Consider the following 24237-nt stretch of genomic DNA (forward strand, 5'->3'; position numbering starts at 1 on the left):
AAGATATTAACAGACACTTCACCAAAAAAGACATTCAGACAGCTAACAAACACATAAATAAATGTTCATGATCATTAGCCATTAGGAATATGCAAATCAAAATTATATTGAAATACCACCTCACCCCAATATCACTGGCACTAATGAAAAAGAAAATAACAAATGTTGGAGAGATTGTGGGAAGATTGGAACTCCTATATACTGCTGGTGGGAACAGAAAATGGTACAACCACTGTGAAAAATGGTATGGCACTTCCTTAAAAAACTAGAAACAGAAATACCAAATGGCCTAGAGATCCCACTTGGAGGTATATATCCCAAAGAAATAAGATCCATGACATGAATAGACATAAGCACACTGATGTTCTTTGCAAAATTATTCACAATAGCAAAAAAGATGAAAACAACCTAAGTGCCCACCAGCAGATAAATGGATTAAAAACCTGGTACATACACGCAATGGAATACTATGCAATGATAAAGAATAATGATGACTAATGAGCAAAACATCTCACAACATAGATGAGTTTGGAGGACATGATGCCGAGTAAAATAAATCAATCACAAAAGGACAAATATTGTACGAAACCACTTTTATAAAGAAACAAGAAAATGTTTACTCACAGAAAAAAGGTAAATATCATTTGATGGTGACCAGGAATGGTATGGGAAGGGAGAGATAACGACCAAATAGATGGAAGACATGTGCTAATATTGGTGAAAGGAAAGGCAATACACAATAGGGGGGAAGTCAGCAAAACATGATCAAGAGAAGGGAGGACACTGAGAGGAATGCAAGAACAAAGGGTAGCAATGGTAATTACTATACCATAGGCAATCCTGTGACAATAGTATTAATAAACAATAATTTACAAGTGGATACATAGATATGTATGCCAAGAGGTGTGGGGGGGTGTAAGTGAACATGCCCACCTGCAGATATAGGCTTGGTGGTGGATATTTCTACATATAAAACTGTAGGTTCTTCTTATATATTAATGTAGACAATAGAGCACACAAGGGCCATAGTCAGGGCAATTTTTTTGACATAACCAAGTACCTCACGGCAAAGGACCTAGACTCGGGGGACATCTACATCAATTGACACAACATAGTTCATAAAGACAAAGTTCTGCATCCTACTTTGGTGAGTAGTGTTAAGGTCTTAAGAGCTTGAGAACAGCCATCTGAGATACAACTATCATTCTCTTACCATCTGGAGCAAAGGAGAATGAAGAAAACCAAAGAGCCAAGGAAGAATAGTCCAAAGGACTAATGGACCCACATGAACCACATCCTATGCAGCCCTGAGATCAGAAGAATTAGATGGTGCCTGGCTACCACTACCAACGACTCTGACAGGGATCACAACAGAAGGTCCTGGACACAGTGAGAGAAAAATTATAAAACAAAATCTCAAAATCATGAAAAGACCAGTCTTACTGGCCTGACAGAGACCATGGGAACCACCAAGACTATGACCCTGAGACACTGTTCTGAACTGGAATTAAGCCATTCCCAGACACCACCTTTCAGCCAAAACATAGACAGAGCCATAAAGTAAACAATAACACCTGAGAGGAACTTGCTCCTTAGAACAAGCAATTATATGAGATCAAAAGGGCAACATTTGCTCAAAAGCAAAGATAAGAAGGCAGGAAGGGGTAGAACATCATGAAGAAAGGGAACGGGAACCTAAGGAGGAAATGGAGAGAATGCTAACACATTGTGGGGAATGAAACCAATGTGATGGAACACATTACGAACAAACTATGGAATGGGAAACTAATTTGCTCTGTAAACTTGCCTAATGTTTAATATATATATACATATATATATAAATGGATAAAAAAACTAGAAAAGAAGATAAAAGTAAACTTCAAGTAAGTAGAAGAAAGTTAAGAACACACATCAATAAAATAGAAAACAGAAAATCAATGCAAAAAAATAATCGGTTTTATAAACCTGCTAATTAAATTGAAAAACCACCTACCAGAATGCTCAAGAAAAGGGGGAGAGAAAAGACAAACTGGTAATCCCAGAAATGGTAGAGAAGATATTTGAAAATAAAAAAATAAAAACAAAACCAAACGCAGTGCTGCAGAGTCGATTCCGACTCATAGCGACCCTATAGGACAGAGTAGAACTGCCCCATAGAGGTTCCAAGGAGTGCCTGATGGATTTGAACTGCCAACCCTTTGGTTGGCAGCCGTAGCACTTAACCACTACGCCACCAGTAGTACACATTAACGGTGGAATGACGGTGTTTTAGAGAGCAGGAGAATCTTGGCATTTGCATTTGCCCCTTAAGTCATTCTTTGGAGCACTAATCATGAAGGCAATTATATTTTGCTTTGTTGGTGTTTTAGAAGAGGTCAGAGCAACATCATTTCTTCCCTTAGACCACGTTCTCATGCCTGTAGTAAAAAGAAAATGGTACATTAAAAAAAAAAAATCCATCTCACGCTAGGTCTATATTCAAAAAGGAAAGACTTAATATTATGTAATTGAGCAAAATTCAGAAAAAAACCAATTTGCGCATCAAGATAGTTCCTCTATTTCCTATGACCCATTGCTTTTCTCAGGTCCCGTGTTTCTCCACCCCTTAGTTTTAGTCCTTCCTCTCATACCACCTTATTCTAAAATTTTCAAGTGCCAGTGATATAGAAAGATAGATTTCTCTCTAGACCGGCGTGCCAGAGGGATGAAATTGGTCCCTGTACCTCAGAAGTCTGGATCTACAAACTCTAAGTGCTATCATTCTATCCCCTTCTCTTCCCTTTGCCAGCTCCACCACTACACAAACAAATTAATAAGAACCAAGAGATCACTATCATGACCCTTTGTTTCTGTTGAGATTGTAGGGGACAATCTCAGAAGGACATGTTTCTTAAAGGTCTCCCAAAGACAAGTAGGACTGAGAATAGATTCACATCAAGTAACTGAGCTGAGAGCATGTTTATCCTTTTTACATTTGTGCTTACATATGTAAACACTCAGGCACACCTATGCGCCAGGGCATAGTAGTTGTGAATAAGTGACCTAGAGCAGTGCTTCTCAAACTTTAATGTGCTTACAAATCACATGGGAATTTGAATGAAATGTAGACTTGAATACAGTAGATCTGAGGTGCAGCATGTGGTTTTACATTTCTAACCAATTCAAAGGTACTCGCTATGTGGCTGGTCCATGGATGATGCGCCTTAAGGAGCAAAGGCCTCAAGTAATAAATGCAGCTCATTGTTCCCCAGACATGAGACCTTCAACTATCTGACACGTACCCACAGAGAATATTAATGCTCAATCTCAAAATGTAAAGATACTTAAGCCAATCTTTTTGAGTGATCATTTATTGGACAGTGGAGGTATTGCCATCTTACTGGCCATATTGCATCTAAGAACGTTCTTCAAGGCTCTCTTTACATCTTTGTTCCGCAAACTATAGATCATCGGGTTAAGCATTGGACTTACAAAGGTGTAGAAGATAGCTATTATTTTGGATTCCTCAGCAGTCTTGTCTGTTGGTGGTCTTATATACATTCAGAAGAGTGTCCCATAAAATAGGGTGACAGCCATCATATGGGAACCACAGGTAGAGAATGCCTTGTGCCTTCCCTCGGCTGATTTGATGCGGAGGATGGCAGCAATAATGAAGACATAGGACACCAGGATGATGCTGAGGGAGTTGGAAAGGTTAAAGCCAGCTGAGATAAGCATGGCATGTTCCTTGATGTTAGTATCAGAGCAAGACAGTTTAATGAGTGGTGGATCAGCACAGTAGAAGTGATTAATGACATTGGATTTACAGAAGCTCAAGTGGAAGGTCAGAATGGCCTGGAACAGACCATCTGAGAAGCCATAGACATAAGGAAATGCGGCCAAACTGATGCAGATTTTCCTGGACATTTTTACACTGTAGCGCAGAGGGTTGCATATGGCCACATAGCGGTCATAGGCCATTGCTGTCAGCATATAAAGCTCAGTGAGGAGAAGTGCGATGAAAAGGTAACACTGTGTAAAGCAACCAGCAAAGGAAATGGTCTTCTTCTCTGACAAGAAATTAGTCAGCATCTGTGGGGTTGCGTTTGAGGTGTAGCACAAGTCCACAAAGGCTAAATTAGCCAGAAAGAGGTACATGGGGGTGTGAAGACGAGAGTCCAGTCTGATTAACACTATCATACCCAGGTTGCCTATGAGGGTGACAAAATAAACAGCAAGGAACAGCACAAAGAGGAGAGGCTGGAGTTCTCGGCGATTTGTGAGCCCAAGGAGGATGAATTCTGTTATCACGCTGCCATTTTTATTGGAAAATTCCTGAAAGTTCATGCCTGCTCCTAAAACAAATGAAAACAAAGCGAAGGAAAATAAAACAAATCATGTTTAATTAAATCATTTTTCTCTAATCTCCTTATGTCATCCAAATTTTCTTTTTCTGAATACTACCATAATCGATTTTATACCTCTACCAAGTCCTTTCTTCTACCTTTGCATTAAAGTACTTATATCTTCCTACCTGTACCTATTTTTTTTATACCTATAGTTACACATATAGCTTTGTTGTTGTTATTAGAGTCTTCCTCCAATCCTGATGCCTCGTTCTTCTTCAAATAGTCCAGCTTCTCAGATTATTTGCTCAGCATACAGATTGAATAGATATGCTGAAAACATACAACCCTTACACACACCTTTCTGACTTTAAACTATCTGGTATCCCCTTGTTCTGTTCGAACAGCTTCCTCTTGATTCATGTACAGATTCCTCATGAGCACAATTAAGTGTTCTGGAATTCTCATTCTCTACAATGTTATCCATAATTTGTTATGATCCACACAGTTGAATGGCTTAGTATAGTCAATAAAACACAGGTAAACACCTTTCTGGTATTCTTTGCTTTCTGTCAGGATCTATCTGGTATCAGCGGTGATATCCCTAGTTCCACATCCTCATTCCACATCCTAGTTCCATGTCCTCTTCTGAATCTAGCCTGAATTCTTGGCAGTTCCTTGTGGAAATATTGCTGCAGCTGCCTTTGAATGATCTTCAGCTAAATTTTACATGCATGTGATATTAATGATATTGTTTGGTAACTTCTTCTGCCTTCATTTGGATCACTTTTCTTGGGAACGGGCATAAATATGGACCTCTTCCAGCCAGTCGTCCAGGTAACTGTCTTCCAGATTCCTTGGTATAGACGAGTGAGCACTTCCAGTGTTGCAGCTATTTGTTGAAACACCTTAATTAGTATTCTATTAATTCCTAAAAAAAAAAAAAAAACTGGAGCCTTGTTTTTCACCAATGTCTTCAGTGCAACTTGAACTTCTTCCTTCAGTACCATCAGCTCCTGATCACATGTCACCTCTTGAAAAGTCCGAACATATTTTTGGTATAGTGATTCTGTGTATTCCTTCTATGTTCTTTTGATGCTTCCTGTGTCGTTTAATATTTTCCCTGTAGAATCCTTCAGTATTGCAACTCAAGGCTTGAATTTTTCCATCAATTCTTTCATCTTGAGAAATGCTGAGTGCATTCTTTTCTTTTGGTTTTCTATCTACAGGTCTTTGCACATGTCATCATAATACTTTACTTTGTCTTCTCATGCCACCCTTTGAAATTTTCTATTCAGCTCTTTTACATCATTATTTTTTCATTTTGCTTTTTTTTTTACTCAAAGTTCAAGAGCAAGTTTCAGAGTCTCTTCTGACATTGATTTAGGTCTTTTCTTTCTCTATTTTCTTTTTAATGACCTCTTGCTTTCTTCCTGTATGATGTCCTTGATGTCATTTCACAACTGATCTGGTCTTCAGTCATTAGTGTTCAATGTCTCAAATCTATTCTTGAGTTGATCTCTAAATTCAGGTGGGATGTACTCAAGGTCGTACTTTGGCTCTCATGGACTTGTTTTTATTTTCTTTAGTTTCAATTTGAACTTGCATATGAGTAATTGATGGACTGATCCACAGTCAGCCCCTGGCCTTGTTCTGACTGTTGATATTGAGCTTTTCCATCGTCTGTTTCCACAGATGCAGTCGATTTGATTCCTGTGTATTCCATCTGGCAAAGTCCATGTGTATAGTCGCTGTTTATGTTGGTGAAAAGCGTATTTGCAATGAAGTTGCTTTTCTTGCAAAATTTGAATCGTGGGATCTCTGGCATCATTTCTATCACCAAGGCCATATTTTCCAGCTACCGATCCTTCTTTGTTTCTAACTTTCACATTCCAATCTCTAGTAATTATCAGTGTATCCTGATTGTGTGTTCTACCAATTTCAGAAGTTGGTAATAATCTTCGATATCTTTGTCTTTGCCCTTAGTGGTTGGTGTGTTAATTAGAATAGTTGCACTAACTGGTCTTCCTTGTAGGCATATGGATATTATCCAATCACTGACAGCGTTATACTTCAGGATAGATCTTAAAATGTTCTTTTTGATTATGAATGCAATGCCATTACTCTTCAAGTTGTAGTCCTGGCATAGGAGACTATATGATTGTCTGATTCAAAATGACCAACACCAGTCTACTTCAGCTAACTAACGCCAAGGATATTAATCTTTACACGTTCCATTTAGTTTTTTTATGATTTCCAGCTTTCCTAGATTCATGCTCCATACATTCCAGATTCCAATTATTAATGGATGTTTGATGCTGTTTCTTCTCATACAACATCAACAAATGAAGGTCCCAAAAGCTTGATTCCATTCACATTATTAGGGTTGACCTTACTTTGAGGAGGCAGCTCTTCCCCAGCTGTATTTTGAGTGCCTTCTAACCCTAGAGGCTCATCTTCTGACACTATATCAGGTAGTGTTTTGCTGCTATTCACAAGGTTTTCACTGGCTAATTCTTTTCAGAAGTAGACTGCTGGGTCCTTCTTCCTACTCTGCCTTAGTCTGGAAGCTCAGCTGGATCCTGTCCACCATAAGTGACCCTGCTGGTATTTGAGTACACGTGGCATAGCTTCCAGCATCACAGCAACACACAAGCCCCCGTTTGTATGACAAATTGACATTCAGCTTTACCTATATCTATTCCTATATCTTTTCTTATAAGTTTGGAATCCAGCCAAAGCACCTCACGTGCAGCCACTACCTGTTTGTCAGTGAAAGCTTGTGTATTGTTACAATGCTGAACAGGTTTCGCTGGAGCTTACAGGCTAAGATATACTTCAGAAGAAAAGCCTAGCAATCTATTTCTAAAAAATCAACCAATGAACTTAGAAAAACAGAGCAGAGGAAAATGGGAGTAAAGACGCAGGATGTGAGACTTTCAGATTAAAAAAAAAAGAAGACTTGGCAAGAAGTTGGACATGAAAGTTTCACTGGATTCATTTTTTGCATGTTACCTAATGACCTAATGACCACCTATAGGGTATGAAAAGTTTTGAATCACAATCTCAATGACCTGTGATATGATCCAGAGATATTACAGAAAACCACAGCAGGCCCAGCTGTTTACGTCAGGCCAGAAGAAAAGGGGAGAACTTTCTGAACAGGGAACTCATGGTTTACTAGGTCTCAGCAAGGAACAGCTTCCACCTCATGGGGGAAGAACAGTGAAGGAGTAGCTCCAGGGCAAGAGACATCTGTGACTTGGGAATTGAGACCAGCCGCACAAATCACAAGACACAGTGCAGAACAAAAAGGTGGGTATCCTTGCTCAAAATGGCTAGGAATTTAGACACAGTGGCAGCAGAGTATTAAAACATGTTCTGGGCCCCATGTGAAGGTACAGTTCACTCTTCCATGAAGCCAGCCATGCCTGGATCACATAGACCTTCAGAGCTGGCAATGGAAATATGGCAGTGAAGAAAAACAACCCACCCCCACAAACAGACAACAACAAAGAACTAGAGAAAGAACTCCCAAGAGAAGTTTTCAGCCCAGCCAAGAAGTGCTAAAGGGTAAGCCATCTCAAGGGGCTGGTTGTCTATACAAATTTTGTAGTCCAGGGCCTTGGTGACGCAGTGGATAAAGTGATCTTTGGCTAGATGAAGGTTCCAAGGTTTGAAACCACCAGCAGCTCCACGGGAGAAAGATGCAGTGGTCTGCTTCCATACAGATTTACAGCCTTGGAAAACCTATGGAGTAGCTAGGTGGCAGATTTTTTTTTTTTTTTTTTGGCTTATTCAATTTTATGTGAATGAGAAAAGAACTTTCTTTTTTCCTCCAGAAAACAAAAAGGAGGTACCATTAATGAAAACCTTTTAGCAAGAATTAATTGTAAGAATTTTTTTTTCCTTCTTTTTACATAAATCCCTTGAAAAATCCAATAAAGAAACCCTGAATCTTCAATCAAAATACATGCACATACACAAAATCATATAAGAAATATAAGGGGGTCATGTGTCATCCAGACCCAAGTGTAAGAAATCCTGCATTGGAGAAAGCCCTAATCCCATGCCTGGACATATTCCTATACTTGTGTGCGGTAAACAGAGTGTTTCCCTTTCTTGCTACCTTTGTGCCAGTGAGAGTTCTGTAGATACTGCTCAGGAAGATCAAAGGAAATTCCAATAAGTCTGTTTTCAGAGCATTTAGTTGAGATTCACACACTGCTACTAAAAAAAAAGGAGGATGACATGGACATATTTTCAGGAACCAAGGTGCATCAAATGTAAATTTGTTCTAGGAGCCTATAGAGGGCTAAATCTCTTTGTCAACGTATGCATGCAAAGGTAGAGATAAGCAGTATATTTGAGATGAACATTTTTGTTGGGTGCCATCGATTTGATTCTGACTCATAGCAACTTTATGTGACAGAGTAGAACTGCCCCATAGGGTTTTCCTGGGTGTAATCTTTCAGGGGGCAGATTTACAGGTCTTTCCCCTACAGAATCGCTGAGTGTGTTGGAACCACCAACCTTTGTGTTAGCAGCTGTGCACTTAACTGTTGTGCCACCAGGGTGCCTTTTGAAATGAATACTGTTGTTTCGTGCTTTCAAGTGTATTCTGAATCATAGGCACCCAGTAGGATGGAGTTGAACTGCCCCATAAGGAATACCAGTCTGTAATTTTTACAGGAGCAGATAGCCTTGTCTTTTCTCCTGCAGAGCCACTGGCGTGTTTGAACCATCGACCTTTCAGTTAGCAGCTGAACAATGTAACCACTGCGCCACCACATAATAGTAGACTTAAGTAACCCTTAAGTAGACTTAAACATCTTGTAAATATAACTGGTTCATTTACTATAAATGTGGGAGGAGAGTGCAGTAAAAAATAAATTGAATTAGATTTCCGTTTTGACCTCAGAAGCACATAAAGGTCTATGCTGTTGGAAACCACAGATAAAACTGACTCCTCTTCTAATCTGTTTTCAAAGTTATTTCCTTTTGAGAGGAAGTAGAACAGATGGGGCTACCGCCATGCCCTTCCCCTTGCCCCCTTTTCCTTCTGCCAGCAATGGTAATTTGGAAATGTTCTAACAGATGCTGAAGGAGAAGAAATGACTGAAATGCAAGTTATAAGGTGTTTTCAGGCAAATCAGGAAGGAAACACCATCAATTCCCTAAGGCATCTGGAGGGAAAGGAAGTACAAATGGTGTTCAGGTGGAAGGTGAAGCCAGCAGAAACTCTTGGTGAACCTTGACCCATGCAACCCTCACATGGGTAAGCTCTCATGACAGTTGTATACTCACACCCTGCTTGTCCTTGGGACAGTCTTTATGATCAAATCCACATCCCTAGTGGGGCACTAAAACTCCAGCTGGCTGAACTATCTGTCTGGCGTCAGAGGAGAATTCTTTCAAACTAACCAAAGTTCTGGATGGATCTAGAGCCTATACCCAGCTCTATCAACAGCTTACCCTCTGGGTGAACTTGGGTAGCATTTAGCTCAGTTACAATCTTTGCCAAATAAATGAATTGAATTAGATTATACCAGGCTACTCCTGCTCTAACATCTGGAAAGTCAAAGGAGTGAATATTTTAGTATTCGGAAGGTTGGACTTTCAAAAATACATTTCCAATCCATAATTCTATTTCTGGCTCCACCAGTTATGAACAGTGTGATATTGGTGAGCTATTCAGCCTGCCTGGCCTCTGTTTCCTCAGCTGTAAAAGGGGAAATGGGGTTGAAATGGGGAATAAAATAGCACTCTTAACTAAAGCTTTGCATAGAGTAAGCATATAATGACTGTGGTTAGACATAGAGTTACTTTTCATAGATGGCTCTCTCTACTTCCTCTACAGCCACTGAGGGAAAAGCAGGTCTTCTTATAGAAACAAAACTCAAGGTTCATGCGCCCTACTGACTTCCAAAGTCAAAGAAAACCTGATTTTTAAGGAGGGGGGGAAATGCATATGATCCGTGGGCCTCAGGTAAGACTTTAATACAATTTCCTCTTCACAAAAAATAAAAATGGCAAAGACACCAAGACTTACTTCTAATTCTGATGGACACTGATTTTCTCAACCTCTCATTAAGGAATTTTCCTGATGTCTTTCTACACTGCAAAATGAAGTTGTATTTATAGCAGAATGAAGGAGGTGGGGACCTGCTCACAAAAGCAACTCTCAGAAGAACTGGGGAGTAGGAGCGATGAGTATTACATCCTGAATTGCCCCTCTTGGGTTTAATTGGAACTCTCTGGAATCAGGAAGATAATCATATATCTTAGCCACATTTCTTCTATTTTCAAGTTCACCAGTGTTTATCCTAAGAGCTCTGTGGCAGGCGCACAAAGAAGTTTCAGCTTCTAGTTTTGGCAATAGTCTGAATTTTATGTTTTCTTTTATAATACAAAGAACCCCATCCTAAAATCCAAGCTCTTAGAGGTGTTCTCTCCGTAAGCACAAACATTTTGAGCATGGTCAGCCATAAGCAGGATTATTAAACAGAAGGTGTCCTTCAGCAAACTTCTTGCTGAGCAGTTCCTGTGTCAAACACTTTCACATACACAGTTTTACTGATTCCTCAAAGTAAGCCTATGAGACAGGTATGCTATTTTTCAGCTTTCAGCTAAAGAAAAAGGGTCTCACAAAAGGAATAGTGGCAGAATATCTCACAATGGTTCTATGGGGTGAAGCAAATAATTAATGTGCTCAGGTACTAACCAAAAGGTTAGTGGTTCGAGTCTACCCAGAGATAACTGGGAAGAAGAGTCTTTCTTCCAAAACACCAGCTATTGAAAACTCTATGTCAGACAATTCTACTCTGACACCCATGGGGTCTGCATAAGTCAGAATGGACTCGAGGAGAACTGGTAGCTCACCCAGTGCCATGTAGCTATTTCGTGGCAGGATAGGATTTGAATCCCTGTCTTCATATGCGGAGCTACTACTTTCTCAATTCCAGGTTCCTATCATTCCTCAGTGTATAATTATTCTTCTTCCTTCCTTTCCACACCACTCTTTCAATCTTTTCTCCAGTCAGTTATTGTTTTTTTCTCATCAAAATCAAGCTGCTTTTGATACTAAGAAAGACTCAGTTTTAAGAAGGCTCAAAAGAAGCAGTCTCTGCCTCCAGAGAACTGGGTGTGAGCTCCCTCCTCCTTGCTGACCTAGCCCTCTGCCCTCATCTGTATCAAAGTTGGAAGCACGTACTGTTATAATCACGTGTGAATAATTAATTATAATTTCACCATTAGACTCTAAACTCTTTATAGGCAAGAACTCTGGTCTTCACAGTGAATACAGCCCTTGTAGGTAATGGCTGATCAATAAATATTTGCTGAGTGTATAAATAAGTGTGTAATCTGCATTTAATTCAGTAAATATGTAATAAATCTTGCTTATTTATTGAACGCACTCTATTGTCCCCTAAAAAATGAAATTCTATAGGAAGATATGAGTAACTAATGTGTATAAGAAACCACATGAAAGAAAAAAAGAACATTGGTAATTAGTTATAGGTAATCAGCATTGAATACTTAGCACGTGCCAGACATTGGGCTTAGTACTTTATAGCATTGGCCCACTTAATCCTCATACAGTTTGATGAGGTGGTTAGTACTATTTTCTCCATTTTATAGATGGAAGACTGTGGCAAAGACTGGCTAAGTAACTTTCCCTGGTGTATACAACTAATAAGTTGTGATACTGGAGTTCAAACAAGCCAATCAATAGTCCTTAGTATAGAGTTGTTGTCAATAGTTTAGCTAAGAAATGTGACAAGTTCACACAATAGTGAACGTAGTGACTATAGTGACATTCATTCATTCATCCATGTATTTAACAAATATTCAGGGATCGTCTTCTAACTGCTACTGTTTTGTCAATATAGAAAGTATAAGGGAAAACCAAAAGATGATTTGTGTCCCTAAAGAGTTTCTGTCTCACCAGAGAAAGAATGAGGCGTGAGGAACCCTCTGACACACCTGGGTACTTACTAGATACTAGACACTGGTGTGCTAAGAAATCCATATTCATTGTCAAGGAATAACAAAGTTTATTTAATGCTTAAAGTGCCCTGTGATACAGATATTATTATTTATATATTACAGATGAAAAGCCTGAGGCTCAGATGGTTTTTTTTTTTTTTTTTCAGTGACTCTTCAAGAGTTAGGTTTTAAATCAAAATGTTATTTTCCTAGGTATTCCTATGCTGGCTTTAAAAACACTCCAAATTATATGGATTGATAAAAATGCTTAATGGGTACTCGTATTTCTGTCCATTTTGGAAATTTATGAATATAAATAAGTATATTGGAAAAAGAAAGATTTCTTATGGAAAAGACTCAGGGAGGGCACTAAAATGATCATAGTTTTTAGACAAACATGGTGGTGTCAGGTACTAGGTTAACAGTGGTTGATGAGATAAAAGGTGGCCAGAGACATGACTAGCTTTCTTTGTGTCATGAATTTTCCATTCCCAGAAATTCACCAAAGTGGTAATTTTTATTAAAGAATAAATTAATAAAAATCTATTCATTTTGAGAAAAAAAAAAGCACTATTTCAAGCTTCTTTGAAGTTTCTTGAAAATGTAGCAGTTCCTTTTTCTATTCTTTTCTTTTGCTTTTAACTTAGGAAAGTTTGCTTCTTGAAATATTTAGAAAGCCACAGAGATTGTTTGGCTATGGGAAGGGTTGGAAGGAGGGGAGGAAATCTAGGATGATTCAGAAATTTCTGGAATGCAGTAATAAATGAAAGGAGTGCCACCACAATAAAAAGGATTGAGGCAAAAGTTTTGATAACCTTGGAGGGAAAGGTTTGGGGCTTTTGGATGCTTCTTCCTAAATCCCTCATGTTGTTCCCTCAGCAGGGTGTACAGAGATTGATGAAATCATAAAAACGATCATTCCAGCCTCCTGACTGTGAGCTCAAAGTGTCTTCTTTTCCTGTATTGATTGATAGTTACCCTGATGGCCATGCCCTTTGAAAGGGAAGGATAGAGCAAGAGTTATCCTGCTGCTCTGCTGTGTCTGAGTGACCTTGATTTAGATGAAATGATCAGCAAAATAAGTGCATTCCTAAGCTACATTCTCAAATCCACCTTTACCTCAAAGCTGCTAGTAATTTTAATATTTGACTCCTACGTATACTCCTCAATTGATTCAAGATCCAAAGGAGGGTGATTTCAGTGTTCCCTTTAAACTCCAATAACAGTGAATCCAGAAATATCCCAAGCCTTTAAAAAAAAGAACAATTATTGTTACAATAATTTTATTACTGCTATGACTACCTTATGACTACCATAGCCACATTTATTGAATAACTACCGTATGCCACTCTGGCCTGGGTTAGGGACATGGCATGAAAAAAAATACTAGTTAGATGGTTTTTTGTTGTTAAGTGCCATTGAGCTGCCTCCCACTCATAGCTACCATTTGTACAACAGAAGGAAACCCTGCTTGGTCCTTCACCATCCTCACAACCTTTGTTATGCTTGAGCCCATTATTGTAGCTGCTATGTCAATCCATCTTCTTGAGGGTCTTCCTCCTTTTTGCTGACCCTCTACCTTACCAAGCATGATGTCCTTCTCCAGGGACTGATTCCTTCTAATAATATGTCCAAAATACTTGAGATGAAAACTCCCCCTCGTTGCTTCTAAGGAGAACTCTGGATGTACTTCTTCCAAGACAGAGTTGTTCGTTCTTCTGGCAATCCATGGTATAGTCATTATTCTTTGCCAATGCCATAACTCAAAGGTGTCAATTCTTCTTCAGTCTTCCTTATTCATTGACTAACTTTCACATGCATATGAAACAATTGAAAATATCATGACTTGGGTCAGGTGCGCCTTGGTCTTCAAGGTGACATCTTTGCTTTTTAACACTTTAGTGAGGTATTTTGCAGCAGATTTGAGCCATGCAATGTGTCTTTTGATTTCTTGACTTCTGTGATTGTTGACTGTGCATCCATGTAAAACAAAATCCTTGACAACTTCAATCTTTTGTCAGTTTGTCATGATGTTGCTTATTGGTCTAGTTGTGAGGATTTTTGTTTTCTTTATGTTGAGATGTAATCCATATTGAATGCTGTATTCTTTGATCATCATCAAGTGCTTCAATTCCTCTTCACTTTCAGCAAGTAAGGTTGTGTCATCTGCATATGGCAGGTTGTTAATGAGTCTTCCTCCAATCCTGATGCCAAGTCCTTCTTCACATAGCTAAATATAATTTAATGCAAAGACAGAGAAAACCAGTAGTATCAGGAAATCAACCAAGGAAGTTGAAGCACCTGGAGGCTAAATTGCAGAAATAATTCCCACACCTAAGCAAGGGCAGTTGATACTGTCACCAGAATCCAATGCAGGAAGGAAGGTTCTCCCTATCTTTTTCACTATATACAACCCAGTGAGAGTTTCCTTGTATGGATGCAGTCATTCTAGAAAACATTCATATTGAAGCAGTAAGGGAATGAGAAAGAAATTCAATTATTTCTCTCTCTCCTTTCTAGCTCTGACATCCTAATGGTGCCTTCCATTGGCCAAAGTCAGATGGAAACTAGACAGCAAAGAAGCCCTATTGATTCAATCCAGAGGGGTTAAACTCCAGTTGCAAAAAGCAATGCAGAGGATCTGAGCTTGGGGTAGGGGTGGCAAAGGGAGAATCATCAGCACTCCTTTATTATCTATAAATCCACACATTCCCGTATCTTTGTATTATTAGTTCCATTAAAAGTATAAGGTACTAGGCTCAGAATGAGTAAATAGTCCAAGTTCACCAAAAATTTATTGATCTTCCAGTGATGTTCCAAATCCCAAATTGTTCTTTTTATACCTTATGCCATTATTTCTTACATGTTATAAACAAAACAACTTACTGTTTCTCCAACTCAAAAAATATTAAGACATTCAAGTGTATATTAAAATAATGAATCATATTGCTTCCTCATTCTTAGGAGATCTGATTCCCTAATGATTTTGGGGAGTGGGCAAAAATCATATCCCCAATGAGTTTAGGATTATCAAAAAAATAAAAGATAATAGTTGTTTTTAATGAGAATGACTTTCTGCTAGAAATAATTGAACCTTAGAGATTTTGTCCCCATGTAGCAATTCCATTATAAACTCTTCTTCAGGTTCTTCTCATCCATCCTGTGTTTGAGAAATCACTCTCCTTTCTCAGGTATGATTAAACATTTTTTTTTTGGATTTTGGAACCTAGAAATAAATCTTTTAATCAATAAAAATAAAACAATAGGATAAAACCCATATTCTGACTAATGCCTCTACTAAAATATATAGCTAACTATGCTACTTTTCTCATGGTACAATTATTTATAAATGTACAAGGGAGTGATATTTACATAATGGAAAGGGAATTATACCAAAGGGAACCTCCATTCTATTGGTAGTTATTGAACATTTACTGTTGAGAAAGCACTGTTCTAGGTTCTATTAAGGTTACAGCTACAGATTAGGTAAAATCCTCATCCCAACAACAAAGATTACACTTTGATGTTAGGCCTTCTTCTAGCATAGACGTGGTCTTTTTCTCATCAAGTAATCATGGTAGCTACAAATTAGTAAGTGCGTGTTTTAAAAGAGTTATGGTACTTTTCTTAATTATGTAACCAGGTAGAGTGAGGTAGAAGTATAACAAGATCCTTACTATCAGTGCAATGTTTCTCAAAATTTTTTTCATTATTACCCCCTAAGGAAACATTTTCATCCATTTTTTTTCCTAACTGCCCCTCCCCATAGATATCTAATCTGTGATATATATACATATATACACATAGACATATATTTTAATGCTTTGTGTGTATATCTGTGCTTTATACATAAAACAGTAAGATTTACTTTTGTTCCCCTCTTAGGAAACAAATGCAGAAAATATAAGAGATCCAAAATGTAAAACAGAAGGAAGATTTAGTGACACGAGAGCTAGCCAAGGTAGATCAGAGTGGAGAGAAAGGAAGTACATGGCAAGGCAAAAGAAGAACTTGAAAACGATCTTTGGTTTAGAGGAGCAATAAAGGAGGTCCTAGATCAATAAGGCTATGCACCACGCATAAATCCCACTGTCCCTGAGGTAATCAATCAATGCCTGAGGCAGATAACTTTTCACGACTCATATTTTAGATATCTCATCAAAAAGTGTAGCATAAAACAAAATATTACAACTTTGAAGAAAGACAATGCTTACACTCATATGTCCAAGAAAATTGTAAGTAGAAATGCACTAAAGAATTACAAAAAGGTACCATGTAAAATACGAATATACCTATATATATGGAACATTAAATGTTTAAAATATCAGTCACATGCTCACTAGGTTATTTCTTTATGCCACATACTTTTACAAATTTGAGAGAAAAAACTATCAGAACACATAATGGGGTAACAGATAAATGACAAAGAAAGTATTTTTATTTCATTTTCTTTAGACTTTATTGGAAGCCAAGGAAACACGATGCTGAAGAAAAACCACTCCGACGTGACTGAATTTATTCTCCTGGGCCTGACTGACCGAGCTGAGCTGCAGCCTATACTTTTTGTGGTATTCCTAGTGATCTACCTTATCACAGTAACAGGCAATGTGAGCATGATTTTTTTAATTAGAAGTGACTCAAAACTGCACACGCCAATGTACTTTTTCCTCAGTCACCTCTCCTTTGTAGATCTCTGTTATGCCACCAATGTCACTCCGCAAATGCTGGTTAATTTCTTATCTGAGAGAAAAACTATTTCTTTCATTGGTTGCGTCATACAATTCCATTTTTTCATTGCCCTGGTCATCACAGATTATTATATGCTTACAGTGATGGCTTATGACCGCTACATGGCCATCTGCAAACCCTTGTTATATGGTAGCAAAATGTCCAAATGTGCCTGCAACTCTCTGGTCGCTGCTCCTTACATTTATGGCTTTGCAAATGGACTGGTACAGACTGTACTGATGCTACGTCTGTCCTTCTGTGGACCCAATGAGATCAACCACTTTTACTGTGCAGACCCACCTCTCATGGTCCTCGCCTGCTCAGATACCTATGTCAAAGAAACTGCCATGTTTGTGGTGGCTGGATCCAAACTCACCTGTTCTCTCACCATCATCCTCATCTCCTATAATTTCATTTTCACTGCCATCCTGCGCATCCGCTCTGCTGAGGGGAGACATAAAGCCTTCTCCGCCTGTGGGTCCCATCTCACGGCTGTCACCATCTTTTATGGGACTCTGTTCTGCATGCACCTGAGACCCCCTTCTGAGGCATCTGTAGAACAGGGGAAAATTGTAGCTGTATTTTATATCTTTGTGAGTCCTATGCTAAACCCTTTGATCTATAGCCTGAGGAATAAAGATGTTAAAAGAGCAGTAAGGAAAGTTATCCAAAAGAAATTGTTTGTTAAATAAGTAGATATTTTGGACACAGGTACCTAATGTATCTTTATCATCTGGGCAATTAATGAGCATTTTTAATTAGCAAATCCTTTCCTGTCATCGAGAATTTTTTTGTCTTTCTTACATCATATATGGATTTTGGAGAGTGTGTCAAATTATTCGCTAGAGTTTACAGAGCCATCACAATAAATACACACACACAACAACAACAAGAAATACTGCTTAGAAATTCAAATAGAAGACCAGAAGCTATTGTTACTGCTCTGTAAAATCAATACAGATGACTGCATCCATAGTGCTATTACCCATGCAAAATTGAAAGAGAGAATTACCACATGCCGTGGCAATGACATGAAGTCCCTGGGTGGTACCGACAGCTTAGTGCTGGGCTACTAAACAAAGGTCACAGGTTCAAGCCCACACAGAGCCTCTTTGAAAGAAAGGCTTGGTGATCTACTTTTGAAAAATCAGCATTGAAAACCCAGTGGAGCACAGTTCTACTCTGACACACATATAGTCACCAGGAGTCTGAAAACACTTGACAGCAACTGTTGTTGTTAGCTACATGGCAATGGCAATTCGTTACATTTTTACAGTGCTGAATAATGTCCAAACTATTTTGTAAGAACTTTTTCTCCCTACAAGTTACACAGCTATGATCTTTTGGTTTTATTGAAGTATATTACTCAAAGAACCATCTTTGGAATGATATAACTGATCCAGTGCAATTTTTATTTGTAAAGATTTTCATAGAAATGACAAATTTCCTCAAGAAGCTTTTTTCTTTTCTTTTAAAATGAATATGCAGCTGCGCACAGTTTGTGACCTCTTCTTCTCTGCCCTTTTGTTATTATCGCCTTTTCCCTTTAAAAACTACATCTCATTTGTGTGTGCGTATGTATTTGATAACAAGATGACATTTCATATGGTCATTGTTTAGTTGAGTTTTTTTGTGAAATTCTTTATGAATTTACTTTTTAGGTCCTTTTCCTTGTATATTTTTAAATTTTGGTGTTTATCTTTTTTTTTTTCCATATTCATTTTAGGACTTCTTTCTTAAAGATACAAATGAATTCCCTGATGTATATTCATAATAATAAAAAATACATGCTTATTAAATTTCACTTCTTTTGTTATGTTTTTTAAATGCAAAAATTTTATTATTGTTAAATTTTGCCAAACAATTTATATTTCACTTTATTACTTCTTTCTTTGCTCTTAGGAAATTAAGTTCTTTTGTACCTACGATCAAGCTGTTATTTCCTATATTAGTAAATTGTTTTTGTGGTTTTATGGTCATTTTTTTGTTAATTTTTTTCTGAACTATTTCCAACATATTGCCAAAAATCAAAAATAATATAAAGACCACCTATGTAACCACGGAAACCCTGGTGGTGTAGTAATAAAGAGCTACAGCTGCTAACCCAAAGAACAGCAGTTCGAATCCCCCAGGTGCTCCTTGGAAACTTTATAGGGCAGTTCTACTCAGTTCTATAGGGTCGCTATGAGTCGGAATCGACTTGACAGCAATGAGTTTGGTTTGAGTAGAACCACAACTAATCATTATTAAGTCTTCACACAATGTTAACATTTTTTCATATATTTTTTGGAAATTAATGATATTATAGGAATAGCTGAGTCATCCTTGCCTAATATTGTTTCTCTCTCCATGTGTTGAAGTAGACTGTATTATGAATTTGCTTCTTATCCCCACGTAGATTTACATCTTCTTAATATTTATGTTTCCATATAATTATACAGTATTTTTTGCATGATTCGAAACTTAATATAAGTGAAATCACTCTATGTATCTTTCTGAAACATCTTTTATTTTATACTAAACACTGTTATATTATTTATCCATACTGATTCATATAGTAGGATTTTTCACTGCTAGTTCCAATGTAAATATATAAATATGACACATATTTATCCATTCTACTCTTTATGGATGTTATTGATAGAGTTGTTTCACCCAATATAGGTGTTGTGAATACTAATCTCTACGCCTGTGATTATAGGGTATTTTTATGAAAATAGCATATGCCTTGTATGTTTGTTTGCCAACCAAGTCTTTCCTCCAGGTGGTACTTTCAGAAGTGTCACTTTGCCATTTTTTTTTTACATGTTGCTGTAAAAATTTAGCCTAGTGCACTTAAGAAAACACTTCACAGGGAGAGGGAGTGGTTGGCAAACAAAGGTAGACTGCACACTTTATTTGCATAAAAATAAATTAATCCCATTTGGGAATGGGTTGTCTTTGTTATGTTAATGAACCAGAATTAGTGTTGGGTGTATTTTAAGTCAATCTCTGTTGAGATATAAAAGAGATTAAACAAGTGAGCAGAATGGAGAGGGGGAAAGAGATATGCCAAGCCACATGAAGATTAACAAGGAGCAGAAGTCAGAAGAGACTAGGGCTTTCTTACAGAGATGTCAGAGAGAGAGATTTCCCCTCCAACCAGCACCCTGAATTCTGTAAGAAAATAAATTACTGTTTGTTAAAGTCACCCACTTGTGGTGCTTCTGTTTCATCAACATTAGACAACTAAGACAATGGCTAATTGCATTTTTCCAGTTCCTTATTAACCCGAAAATCCAACAATAAATATTCTCATGTAATTCTGCTTGTGTACTGGTACAATAATTCCTCTCACGTACATACCTAAGACCATAAATTCTGGGTCATAAGATATGACCAACCAAACCAAACTCACTGACATCAAGTCGATTCTGACTCATAGTTCTCTCTACTAATTTACTGACATCAAGTCGATTCTGACTCATAGTTCTCTCTACTAATTTACACTCTCATCAACAATGCGTGAGTTCACTTTACTCCACAATCTTTCTAACACAGCGTATTGCCAGACTTTTTAAAATGTTTGCCAATCTAATGGGTGCAAAATGGGTTCTTATTTTCATATTGTAAGTTTTTGGATCCCTCATTACAAGTGAAGTTAAGTATTTTTTAAATGTGTTTATGGTAATTAAAGGTTTCCCTTCTTTCTGTTGCATTTCTATATTCTTTGTCCACTTTTCAGCTGGGGTATTTTGTTATTTACTTTATCCACTTGTGATTGCTCCTTCTATATTTTGTTCTAAGTATTAATTTTTTCATGTCATATGCAGTACAAATGCATTCAACCTATTTCTAGCTTGCATTTAGCTTTTGTGTATGATGTATTTGGTGGTACACAAATTCATTTTAACATAGTTCACATTTATTAATGTCTGTGCTTTGTATATCTTGTCTAAAAACATCATTTCTCTTATATACATACAAGTATCATTTCTATTATATAGATATAAGTTTTGCTTTTTCATGTTTAGGGCTTTATTCTTCCTGAAACTTTAAATTGTGCAAAATAGAAGCTAATTATATTTTCTTAATGAAAATAACCAATTTTCCAATTATTGAATAATCCCTAATTTTTTCCTCATTAAGTTTGTAATGCAAACTCTGTTATGTGTTAAATTTCCACACCTGTATCAGTCTCTTTGGGTTCTTAATTGTGCGGCCAACTTGTCAATCGTTGCATCATTATAAACTCTTAGTTACAATTGTTTTATAATGCGTCTGCTACCTTTTCTCTGGAAGCTTGAATTTAAAGTGTTTTCATAAAAGATCTCTGAGTGAAGCCTACCTTAAACTGAACAGAAATATATGGTTTTTTTTTTTTGCTTTCTGCTTTTGTTTTCTTTTTTCCAGAGGCTATGTATTTCATTTCCTCAGAATGACAAAGACCAACTGCATTGATTCAGTAATGGTGTCTAAGAGAATGAGAAAGAAAAAAAAAAATTAAATACTATATTTTGTCCTGTATCAACCCACTTATATTGGTAGACACCATTGTAAATATTCTCTACCTGTGGCTGCACATGCTTTTCAAGTTAAGATTTGTTCTGCCTTCATTGGCCGTATTGTCCTCTAGACTGTCAGATCCATGAGGACAAGGTCCATTAGTCACCATTTTTAAAGTCAGTATTTATCACAAAACCTAGGATATAGATGGTTCTCAAAAAATACTTGTTGAGTTAATAAACCAAAACCAAACCCATTCCCACCAAGCTGATTCTGAATCATAGCACCCGCATGTGTATAGAGTAGAATTACTCCATAGATTTTCCAGGCTGTAATCTTAAGGGAAGCAGATTGCCAGGCCATTCTTCTGTGGTGTTAGTTTGATAGTCAAGCTCAAACCATTTGACTATCATTATGAACTTTACATTATGGTTGTGTGAAAGCTCTATCTACTCTCTATCACCTTGCAATGGGATTTTCATGAATTGCTCACGATCTAAAACTTGATTGTGAAACTTAAAATATACATGCCTCATCCTTCCCACAATGAGGCAGAAACGCTTTAAGGACACAAACCATCTTTTGACTTTCTTTTATGTTTCTTACACTGACAGCACAGTGACATATAGAGAGATGTTCCCTGAACATTTGTTTAATACACCAATGCCTGAATAAATGAGTACCACAATACTCAGAGAATGTTTAGTATTTTGTCAGCAAGTCACATTCCTTTGCTAAAATCTCAACAACAGCTTGATATCAAGGACTACTGTTCAGCCTGTTTGAACTCCAGTCTCACAACTTACTGATTATATTTAGCATGTGATTGGAGAGAAGCTGAGGGAATATTTTAAAAAGAGGCGAAAGAAAGACGGAAGAACTATAATTATAGGTTGAGGGATGACAGCCACCTACAACCCAGAAAATAGTTGACTTAGTATACAAAGACAGGGTTTCAAATTCTACCCTACCACATAATACTTTAGTGGTGCTGGATGAACAAACCAGTTGCCCTTGAGTAGATTCCAACATGGTAACCCATGTGTGTCTTAGAAATGTACTAATAGGGTTTTCAGTGGCTCATTTTTCAGAAGTAGGTCAGTAGACCTTTCTGGCAAGGTGCCTCAAGGTGGACATAAATCTGAAACCTTTTTAGAGACCATCTCAAGAACAGATTTGATGGTTGAACACCAATGACCAAAGACCAGATGAGTTGTGGAATGATATCAAGGACATCAATATAAAGAAAGCAAAAGGTCATTAAAAAGACAGGAAAGAAAGAAAAGGCCCAAATGGATGCCAGAAGAGACTCTGAAACTTGCTCTTGAATGTAGAGTAGCTAAAGCAAAAGGAAGAAATGATGAAGTAAAATGGATGAATAGAAGATTTCAAAGGGTGGCTTGAAAAGACAAAGTAAAGTACTATCAAGACATGTGAAAAGACTTGGAGGTAGAAAAACAAATGGGAAGAACATACTTGGCATTTCTCAAGCTGAAAAAACTGAAGAAAAAATTTAAGACTTGAGTTGCAACATTGAAGATTTCTGGAGGAAAAATATTAAATGAAGCAGGAAACACTAAAAATGATGGAAGGAATATACAGTCACTACAACAAAAATAATTGGCCAACCTTATACCATTTCGTGAGGTGGCATATGATCAGGAACTGATAGTAGGGAAGGAAGAAGTTCAAGCTGCATGGAAGGCATTGGCAAAAAACAAGGCTCCAGGAATTGACAGAATACCAATTGAGATGTTCCAACAAACAGATGCAGTGCTGGAAGTGCTCATTTGTCAAGACCAAGAAATTTGGAAGAGAGCTACCTGGCCAACCGACTGCAAGAGATCCATATTTATGCCTATTCCCAAGAAAGGTGATGCAGTCGAATATGGAAATTTTCAAACAATATCATTAATATCACACACAAGTAAAATTTTGCTGAAGATCATGCAAAAGTGGCTGGAGTAGTATATAGGCAGGGAACTGTCAGAAATTCAAGCTGGATTCAGAAGAGGACATGGGATGAGGGATGTCATTGCTGATGTAAGATGGAGCCTATTGAAAGAAGAAAATACCAGAAAGATGTTTACTTGTGTTTTCTTCACTACGCAAAGGCATTCAACTGTGTGAATCATTACAAATTATGGGTAACATTGCAAAGAATGGGTACTGCAGAACACTTAATTGTGCTCATGAGGAAGCTGTACGTTCGCCAAGAGGCAGTCATTCAGACAGAACAAAGAGATACTGAGTGGTTTAAAGTCAGGAAAAGTGTGTATCAGAGTTGTATCCTTTCACCATATTTATTCAGTCTGTATTCTGAACAAATAATCCAAGAAAGTAAACTATATGTAGAAGAACGGGGCATCAGGATTGGAGGAAGACTCATTAACGACCTGCATTACGCAGACACAACCTTACTTGCTGAAAGTAAAGCACTTACTGATGAAGATCAAAGACCACAGACTTCAGTATGGATCACACCTCAACATAAAGAAAACAAAAATCCTCACAACTGGACCAATAAGCAACATCATGATGACTTGAGAAAAGATAGAAGTTGTCAAGGATTTCCTTTTATTGGATTCACCATCAACACTCATGGAAGCAGTGGTCAAGAAATCAAAAGACTGATTACATTGGGCAAATCTGCAGCAAAAGACCTCTTTAAAGTTTTGAAAAGCAAAGATGTCACCTTGAAGATGAAGGT

At 37.6% G+C, this 24237-nt stretch overlaps 2 protein-coding genes across 3 annotated transcripts; one reads left to right on the forward strand and one right to left on the reverse strand.

Annotated features, from left to right (window-relative positions):
• Positions 1-3261: 3261 nt before the first annotated feature.
• On the reverse strand, positions 3262-5675 carry LOC100653909 (olfactory receptor 5M11-like). Its single transcript, XM_064288099.1, is given in 1 exon segment — positions 3262-5675. A coding segment is annotated over 1 exon segment (981 nt). The 5' UTR covers positions 4327-5675; the 3' UTR covers positions 3262-3345.
• Positions 5676-11750: 6075 nt separating this feature from the next.
• Positions 11751-17734, forward strand: LOC135231671 (olfactory receptor 5M5-like). 2 transcript variants are annotated; one of them, XM_064288101.1, is made up of 2 exons: positions 11751-11761; positions 16795-17734. In XM_064288101.1, the coding sequence occupies exon 2, from the start codon at positions 16796-16798 to the stop codon at positions 17732-17734; it is 939 nt and encodes a 312-aa protein (XP_064144171.1). In that variant the 5' UTR covers positions 11751-11761; position 16795. The 2 variants fall into 2 exon arrangements, with proteins under 2 accessions (XP_064144171.1, XP_064144170.1); XM_064288100.1 differs by lacking the exon at positions 11751-11761 and having other exon boundaries at positions 16688-17734.
• Positions 17735-24237: the final 6503 nt, after the last annotated feature.

The sequence above is a fragment of the Loxodonta africana genome, chromosome 7 (genome assembly GCF_030014295.1).
Source record: "Loxodonta africana isolate mLoxAfr1 chromosome 7, mLoxAfr1.hap2, whole genome shotgun sequence".
Taxonomy (NCBI): domain Eukaryota; kingdom Metazoa; phylum Chordata; class Mammalia; order Proboscidea; family Elephantidae; genus Loxodonta; species Loxodonta africana.

What these genes read in the sequence shown, in the direction of transcription:
- LOC135231671 (XM_064288101.1), top strand. Translation starts at nt 16,796, where the DNA reads ATGCTGAAGAAAAACCACTCCGACGTGACTGAATTTATTCTCCTGGGC.